This window comes from Phytophthora sojae, assembly GCF_000149755.1.
Source record: "Phytophthora sojae unplaced genomic scaffold PHYSOscaffold_13, whole genome shotgun sequence".
In the NCBI taxonomy this organism is placed as follows: domain Eukaryota; phylum Oomycota; class Peronosporomycetes; order Peronosporales; family Peronosporaceae; genus Phytophthora; species Phytophthora sojae.
In genome coordinates, this window is record NW_009258127.1 from 1,163,279 (window position 1) to 1,172,600 (window position 9,322).

The window sequence follows — 9,322 nt, forward strand, 5'->3', positions numbered from 1 at the left end:
TTTGAAGCAAATAAATATCTCATTACGCTTTCACTCTATGACATCAAGAAGGACAACCCGATGCTACCACCACCGGGCTCAATCGTGACGGTCGTGCCGACTAAGCTCCGCTTCTACAACGACTGCTTCCAAATCGACAGCAAGCTCCACATGATCGCGACGATCGCGCCACCTTGAAGCCGTAGTCCCCTACTGCCGCTGCTACTGCTGCTAGCTGCGGCTGAAGTCAGGCGCTCCGTACCATGGCTCGATCATTCACGCACTCATTGCATCGCCTGGAGCATTCCACTACACCGTCATAACCGATTCAATAAAGGTCTAGCTACTGTATCAGTCTGCCAGCTCGAGTCATTGGCTGTGGAAATCTACAGCCGACGACGGCGCGCAGACTTTAACTTGCCCCCCCCCAACGCATCAGCCTTGAACTACGCGTCCCCAGGCTTTAGACGGGTCCCCAATACTGAGTCGACTCATTTTTCGCGTTCACACAACTACTGATGGTTTTGATATTTTGGACGCAACGCGCAGGCGACCGGTGCGCCGCAAGTGCGGCGTGCCTAAGTCGCCCGCGTGGGTTGCGTTTGTCGTTTGTATTTACTGTTAACTGAGCTCCCTTCGATGCTGAATGCGGCTTGGCACTGCAATTGAGTTTGCAAAAGGCGCTACCAGCCCAAACCTCTAGTCGAACCCAAACTTACGGTGAAACTAAATGTACTTGTGATTTAAGAGAGAATGGCAATATATGAGACCAAAGTGCCACTACTACCTCTTAATACGTATTGTGAGTAGTACTTGCGTGCTAATATCAAGTTTAAATACCCATTATAATAAATAGCCGGAAAACAATGAAAAAAGCTGGTGATGTTGGTTGTGGCGGCGGCACGGGTAGTATTACAACCCATCACCCACAAAATGTTACTCGAAGCTGATGGGTTTAATAAAATACTATAAAATAACCCACGGTCAAACATTCATTTCAGTGGACGCAATCGAACAGATGGGGTGCTACACGTTGGCGTTCAAGAGAACTTCGGTTTTATCTGTACGATCATATCGAGGCCTTCATTAGTGAGAATACAAATCCAGTTTGGTATGCGCCTGCACAAGTACTATCCAACTTCTAACGCGGTACCTAACTTTGGACGACGAACGGCATAACAACATACAGAAAGCTGTCGGAGCCTTTATTTCGAGAAAGCTTGATTCTGGAGAATGTTTAATGTTTAATGCACCGAAATTAGTGAAGTATGTAACGATTAGCGAGAGACAAAACTAGATCGCTGGCGCTTAAATCGGGAGGGCGTTTCTCAATTGAAAACGTGAAGTGGCTAGATGTACTTGATCGCTGTCGCTTAAAGGCTGTTCAGCTGTTGTCTGAAAAATCAAAAGTGAGGTTCATCTTCATCTTTCGATCGAATGGTCGATAGTAGCGAAAATAAAATATGCATGAAACTTTGGTAACGTTTTACCGTAGGGAATGCATAGTATACTAAGAAGCAATCTATGACTCAAGGTCAACGCTTTTCGAAGCTCATGCCACGTTTGTGAAATGCGCGACTAGATCACAACTCTCTGCTTATATCAAGGTTTTGATAAGCATAACAAGTAGCCTAAAATTAGTTAGTTGAGATGGTAGTAGATTTAAAAGTCTCATACTCCTAATGCGGACCGATGATGGTTGGGAACGCGTCATGCAAAAGCTCAAACACGTCGAAGTGTAGCTTGTAAGTAAGCCTTTCGCAGCATGGTTGAAGTCCGCGAAGCGGAGTTTGTGCCACCTTCATCCTCACCAGTCGTCAATATTGCCACCAAAAGATGCATTCCACAAAGCGGGGTTCGGTTGCCTTTATTTTCTTTCTTATGCAGATCAGATCCAGGATTTGAACATGCTGATTATATGACCGAATCGCAAGACCTGGACCAAACAACCTCAACAGTGGATCATGGCTCAACTTGTGTTCTTGGATATGTTATCAGTTCATCTTTTTGCCCTACTGAGTGCTGGCAATGTGAAAGATATTCATGTGGGCCGACTATTTGGACGAGGAGACATTCTGCAAGGACAAATACTACATAGAAGCCCATCACTGTCTCACTATCACCCCCATAGTCGTTTCTAGAGGTTTTTAGTAAGCTACCACCTGTATCTATATATTATAGCTGCTCGCCAGAGTAAGACCTCAGATGTTGCTCATCCTTATATGTATGTGGTGAGTTACTGCATTCCATTCGTTTATGGAGACTACGTATTCCTCGAAACCAGCGCAGAAACTACAACGTCTGGGCCAAGGCGTCGTGGGCAACGACTACGCTAGACTCAGGTCGTGCTGTAGTATTAGTACGCCAACAACCGAGTATAATGCTTTGACCAAGGCGGCATTGACTTTCATATGTAAGATACTTCGGAGTAAGAGAGTTAATGAGTATCAATACATGAATTGTTCTGTGTCTAGTATTACTTAGTTGTTTCCCTTCCTGTCAGGATGCATGTAAGACTGAAATACTCGAGAAAGACTACGTTGTTAGTCGCTGCCTCAAGTGATGACCCATGGTGCGCCCCCAATGTGCCCTTGCAAGGTCTTCAGGGTGCCATGGATCCGAGGTTGCCTAGCTCCTTCATGGTAGCACACTGGGCTCCACGTGATGTAGTCGATGTAGCCTAACTGTACCATAGTACAGTGAGTCTTGACAGTGTCGGCTGCTCCGTCGCCACCCCCGACACCTCCGCCTCCTTCTTTAGGGCCTCGTCGGCAGCTTCGACGTCTTTAGGCACCTTCGCTTCAGTAGACTCTAGTGCGTGCGCCAGAGCTTCGGCCATTGAGGAAACCTTAGTCGCACAAGGGTCCTCGGCAGCCAGGCTCCGGTGCAGCTTTCATCTCGGTTTGATGCGCTTGATCCACCGACTCCTGCACCCCTGATCCTTTCCTCAGTCTGCTGCGCTTCGCCGGGCTCGCCCACTTCGCCACCTCCGATGCAGGTATCCTTATCCTGGTGCATGGCGAACAGCTGGAAGGTCTTCTCGGCACCGCTGTTAGACGTAACAAACTGCACCACGCCGCTGATCATGTGTCCATTTCCACGAGCTCGTAGCGTGGGGCAGCCTTGACACCATCGAGTTGGAGGTCTGGTCTGGAGCGGAGCGTGGGCGTGGGCGTGGGCACGCCGACATCCGTCTTGGGCTTGGCGTTCTTGTTGTCCCTCCCCGTTGTCACAGTATGCAACGCCGTGGCCGTCGTAGCGGACGATACAGCAACGGTGCGCTGGAGCACCGACACGGAGTAGCAGGAGTCCATGTCTCTGCTCAGGAGCTTGCATGCGGCGAAGCAGTGGGCCATCGCCTCGCTAGCCACCGCTGGCAGGCCGTAGTAGACGCTAGAGCACCGCTCGTGTTGAGCTTCTGTTGTCGGTCCGGCTCGTCGCGAGCGGGTGCTCAAGGCGTTGTAGTTGGCGGCATGGATGGGGAGGAGGATCGGTGCATGACATGCTGGGCGGGTAGAACTTGAAATCTCTCGAGGGTGCTTTGCCACCAGTAAACTCGTGTAGGGTACCGGTACGTTGCCGAAAGATAGCACATGTGATCCAATCACTGTCACGATATCGCCAAAGCTATGAGGTGCAAATCGAGGCGCTACTGTGGTCTGGTAATTCCACTAAAATCCTCCTCTACCAAAAGGTATTAGAGACACCAACAACACGCTAACCCGCAAAAGTAAGCGCTTATTGAATCAAAACCTGAAGACCAGGAACGATCCCTTACATCGGGTCGGTTGCAAGCGCCTCTGTGCACCTTAGGTTATCTTCGGTCAACCCAAAAACCTGTACCACTAGCCACGAGCTAAGGCTAGGATACTATGTAGCGCTTTCGCGCAACCCCCCTGCAGTCATTCAGAAAGGAAGGGTACCGGCGTGTTAGGCCTTATACAGGGGACCAAGGTAAAACATCGGTAGGTAGACTAATACACTCAGGGACACTCTAATCCCACACATATATACTGAACGATACCCTAATACCGTTCCTGCCTCTCCGGCCACACCAACTCTTGGCGCTGCCAAGGAAACTCTCGGTCAATGCACGATAAGCTCCCCGACAGGCATCCACACGCAGCCGAGCGTGTCCAGGCACTACAATAAGCTAGCTACACTTACCGAAGTCGGACTTGACCCTTGCTGGCTTTGGGGAAGACTGTCTTTTTATTACTGAGTTTTCTGAGGCCCTGGGGGCCTCGTTCTGGCCATCCTATGACGAGTCCTATGTCCCTATACAAATATCTAGTGTGAACGATCGCAATAAGGCGATTCCGGACACATCAAGTGATGACCGCGGCTACACTAATAAGTGCGGCCGAAGTACGTAACTAAATGCATCTGTACCTAAAAGTGGGTACCATGAAGCCTCGTTCGGGGTTGTATTAGGACCCGACGAGGCTCCGGCCACTACCTGTCACTTCAACGAGGATAATGTCGCCAGCTTAACCAAAGCAGCCACTTCCATCTCGCGCTTGACTGCTCCTTGATTATTGTACCTTGATTCTTGGGCGACGGGCAATCGCTCCGGTAGTCTCCATTTTCCGATACCACAACTGCCCCCGCCTGGACACGAGCCTCAGCAACAGGCGAGCGTCTAGGCGCCTTCCGTCCGTCAACTTCATGGTTCATTCATTGCGCTTGCGCTTGACCGCTGCGACCGCCGCTCTCCTGGACCTTCAGTGTTCTGGTCCGGTACGCTGGGCGTTCTTGCTGCTCTTTGCCATCAGTTGGATCCTCGTTAATGACGCCAACTTGTTCTCCGGCATCCCAGGGTGCTGTCGATTTAGTCACCGACACTTTGCAACTTTGGCTAGGGTCGTAAGAGCTTTCATTACCCACCGGTGGTTCTGTTGGCGCTGATAATACGGTTCCGGTGCAAGCTGCACCTGTGACCGAGCCTCCAGTGATTTCCGTCGCTGCTGAAGTGTCGGTCGACACACCATAAGGTTCCTCCAGTGATATTTCATCTTCTGCTAGGGCCACCGAGGATTTGAGGATGCTTGGAACCGCACGTTACGCACGGTGATACACATGCCCGATGCATTCCGGTGGTCGTCTGGTCCGACGTTGGTCGTTCCACCGATACCATGCTTTTGCGTCTTGGTTCCGTTTACTTCACCTTCAGTGGCATCTTCTGCAGCGTGTAGCCGGTCATGCTTCAATCGTCAGTCCATCCATTGCGACACCACCGGAATTCCGGTGGTCGTATGGTCCGACGTTGGTTGTTCGGTCGATCCCCCGCGCACTGCCCCTGGGTTACACCTTGGCTCCGTTTCCTCGATGACAGCGGTGTCTGCTTTAGAAAGTGCTGCACCTGAGGGTCAAACTGAGCAGGATGCCCTGCCACTCTTCTGGCCGCAATACCAATCTACCGGAGTTCCGGTGGTCGTACGGTCCGACGTTCCATCGACATGCTGCTGACCGCCGCACGTCACACATCGTCCGCATACTTCTCAGCGTCGCTGACATCTTCTGTAGCTAGTTCTGCGTCGTTCGAGGGTTCAACGTCAACTGGTGACACGATGGAATTGGAGATTTTCGAGGATTCCCCGAGCTGCACCTGTGATTGGTTGGCTCAGTGGCTCACTATGGGAGAGGGAGGCAGCGACACGTGGCGTATGGGAAAAGCGGATCCCGCCCGGACTCGCGTTGACATTGTACAAGGTTTGGTGACCCCGGATGGAGATGTCCCCAAGAGCGGACCCCGGATGGAACCAAGTACCGAACGAGAGGCAAAGCCCAAGGGAGCGTAAAAGTGCCTCCGACTGGAGGCCGCCTGGTCTTGGTGCACTGTACAACGCAAGAGGAGCCCGACTGGATTGAGTGAAGACCCAGAAACCGTGAAGCTGTCCTAGATACCCCGGATGTGACGCCCTAGTGGAGTTTGATCCCGTTTGGAGATAATCATGAATCCCGAATGGAGATACCAAGATACCAAGATACCATCCCAGATGTGAAGATCCAGTATACAAAGTCCAAGGTGTTTCCGACCGACCAAGCCGACCAGCTGAGATCTGTTCGGATTCCGTGGAACATTGAACTTCGCTTGCGTACCCAGTTATGATTATACTTGCTGGAAGTATGGCACGAGGGACCGCGGACGATTACGACGACAAGACCATTGTGAAGACAAGTCAAGATGGAGTGCATGTAAAGATCGACAGAAGATAGCCAGACAGACAGAGAGACAGAGAGACAGATAAACAGAGTTCGTTTTGCCAAGGATCGCACAAGTGAGTTGGAGCAGCCTACCGGACGTGCATTCCCGGAGGACCGACTAAGTCTACGTGTGAGGGCCCAGCAACTATGACATCTGGGTCGAGCTCCCGCAATCAAGTCCAGTCCAAGTTGGGGTGAGTACCGGGCGACAGCCCGAGGTTGATCCATCCCATTTCATTTCCTAGTTGCGGTTGAGCTCGTCCAGACCAGGAAGGCCCCGCATTTCATATTACAGATTACCTTGTCACCCCGGTTGGAGTAGCCCCGGGTGGGAAGTATTGATTTAAGAGCTATTGTGTGATAGGAGGTATTTGATTGTGTTAGTCTCCCTCAGTAATTGAGGGTGGTACGCGTGAGCCAAAGCCGACCGGGATTGACCAGTATCCCGGAGTCCGGCTGGAGTTGACTGGAGTAGTGACCGACCCTTTCATGGTCCAAGAGAATAAGGAAGGGCTACGTGTTTGTATATAACTCAGTATCTGTTTGTATTGCTTGGTTATCTGAGGGCTGTCAGAGGCGACGTCCAGGAAGGTTACGTCCTGCCCTGCTACCCAGCGACCTACAAGTATCAAGACAACTCATCCACGGTTGAAGACCCCTGGTTACGAAGACAAACGAACCCACAGGGATTGTTCACAAGGACACACGCCACCCCGGTTGGAGTGTACATCTAGGTGTACTATCTTCGGCTAGGGTTTGTTCTGGGTGCACCCCATTCGGGAGTCTACACCCGGGACGCGCCAAGCTATACACCTGGGCGGTCAGGCGTTCACCCGCCTCGCCTGTGTGCCCGGATTGGAACCAGGGATTTCACCGGAGTTGTTTATATTTTGTAAGTTTATAGGTGTGAGGTGTGCTAACTTTCCTAACTAGCGTCTATGACAGCTAAGGAAGGAGACATGCGCGAAGGAGGGCGCGGAGGACGAGGACGCGGAGAGGCGTCGCGTCAATCGCGTCGTACGGCGGGGCTGCCGCCCGAGGAGCAACCGAGCCTGGAAGAGGTTCAACGCAATGCTCGGAGGGTTAACACTGAAAAGCGGAAGGCGGCCCTGGCCGGAGATGGGTCTTCGAACCAAGTCCAGCCGGCACCCGAGCCGGCCGTCCCAGATGACGCGCACCAAGTGTCGAAGGACGGCGAGCCCGAACGTGCTGACGCGGACGAGGAGTCGAAGACCGCTAAGGGGGATCCCGGCCAGGGTGAACCCAACCAGGCGTCTGAGGGAGGCGCCGACGTGGATGAGCCCCAGGCGGAGGGTCGAGTTTCGGACTCCTCTCTGCCTGGCCAAGATATGCAGCCGGACGCGCAAGTGTCCGCCGAACCCAAGCCGACGCCGTCTGCCGAGGAGGAGAAGCCGGCCGCAGTTCCTGTGAAGGCGGTGACCCCGGCCGCTGATGCCCAACCGGAGACCCAGCCGGGGTAACCCGCCGACGGAGTTGCCGGCCGAGCACCCAAGTGTCCAAGCGGCGAAGACGTACGCGGCGTTGCAGGCGTCCCGGTGGGAGAGAGCCCGGTCTGGGCTCACGCTTCCGCCGAACGTGGCGTATGCCTGGCCGAAGACCCCTTCCGGACTCCGTGCTGTGACTGACCGCGACGCTTGCGACGTCCAAGTACCTGGCGTCCAAGGTGGCTTCGCAGGACCCGGCCGAGGTTTGGTTGGCCGACCTGGCACCCAGCCGTCGGGACTTGTCGACTGCCCAGGACCTTGGCCGGAGTCCAGATCCCAACCGGGTTGCTGGACTCGCGGGAGTGCGTTGCGGTCCTACAGACGCTCCTGCTCGAGGCTGGTTTCCAGTTCGTCAACGTGGTGCCGGCCTGGGTGGAGATGCGAGTGTCCAAGGTGGAGCCGATGTCCATCCGGACCCTGGTCGGAGACGTCCAGCGACTGCTTGCGGTCGAGCTCATCGAGTGGCGCGAGCTGGTCGTCGGAGCGACGTTCAAGATCCTGCCAGTGTTGGAGACCCAAGCGAAGACAGAGAAGCCGCCGATAATGGATTATCACGCGGAAGACGCGGATGGAGATCTATTGATGAACGACTACGAACTCTTGCTGGGTCGGACCTATGTCCTACACCTACGCTTGACTGGTCTTCGTCCCATCCGGAGTCCGAGCGGGTCGTCCACCGGTGAGCCTGCGCCCAAGCGTCAGCAGCATGCGCCGCCGAGGGCTGAGAGCTCGCTTGCGTCCCCGCCGTCCCAGTCCGAGTCGCTGCCGTCCGAGTTCCCGTCGGCTGAGGAGTCCGCCCGGGATGCCCCGGCCAGAGGTGCAACTTCGGACCCTGTCCCGAGCATAGTTGGCACCTCCGACCGGGCTTCCTACGGTGCGACGTCCGAGTCGTATGTGTCCAGGAACACCACCTCGGACTCGTCGACCTCGACGCTCGAGTACAGCGCTGCGTCGCACATGCCGATGCCCCAGCTAGGGCCTGTGGCGGTGTCCGCCCGGGGTCCTGGTTGGCGTGTCGGTCGGTGCCGGAGACGTGGGCTTCTACGTGACGCGCGAGGAGGTCCCCAAGCGAGAGTCGACCCCCGACCAGGCTGATGTCAACATGGCGCGCTTGGACGAGGTGGCCAGCCGGGCAACATCCAGGACGCGGACGTCGACGAGGTCCCGGACGCACCGACGCTCAAGGCATGACTCGCTGTCGAGTGGCTCGGACTCGGATGGAGATGCTCGGCGTCGCCGCCGACGTTCCACCCGGAGGTCATCACGAGACCGATCCCGATCCAGGCGCTCGAGTCGATCCCGGCGCTCGTACCGGTCCACCCGGTCCTGACGGACAAGCCTGTCGGCCCAGTCGGGGATGGCGGAGATGGCGGTGTCGACCTTTCACCAGGTCCAGCAGCTTGGTGCCGAGCTGTCGAAGCTTCGCGAAGCTGTGTCGACCGGGAAGGATCCCAGCCGGGATGCCGAAGCCGAGCTTGCTCTGGCCGAAGCCCAACGGGAGGCGCGCGAAGCCGAGCGCCGGGCCCAGGAGCTTGAGCGACACCTGCATGAGGTCTTCGCCCAGGCGTCCCAGGCCGCCTCGCTGTCCCTGACGGCCGAGGCCGATGTCGAAGCTGCTCGTCTTGAGGCCG

At 54.9% G+C, this 9,322-nt stretch overlaps 2 protein-coding genes across 2 annotated transcripts; both read left to right on the forward strand.

Annotated features, from left to right (window-relative positions):
* PHYSODRAFT_529979 (hypothetical protein) lies at positions 1-177 on the forward strand (the record flags this gene model as incomplete). The annotated part of the gene is made up of 1 exon (XM_009539462.1): positions 1-177. A coding segment is annotated over one exon (177 nt), but the record flags the coding sequence as incomplete, so codon positions are not given.
* Positions 178-7,145: 6,968 nt separating this feature from the next.
* PHYSODRAFT_530308 (hypothetical protein) lies at positions 7,146-7,667 on the forward strand (the record flags this gene model as incomplete). Its single annotated transcript, XM_009539463.1, has 1 exon — positions 7,146-7,667. The coding sequence occupies one exon, from the start codon at positions 7,146-7,148 to the stop codon at positions 7,665-7,667; it is 522 nt and encodes a 173-aa protein (XP_009537758.1).
* Positions 7,668-9,322: the final 1,655 nt, after the last annotated feature.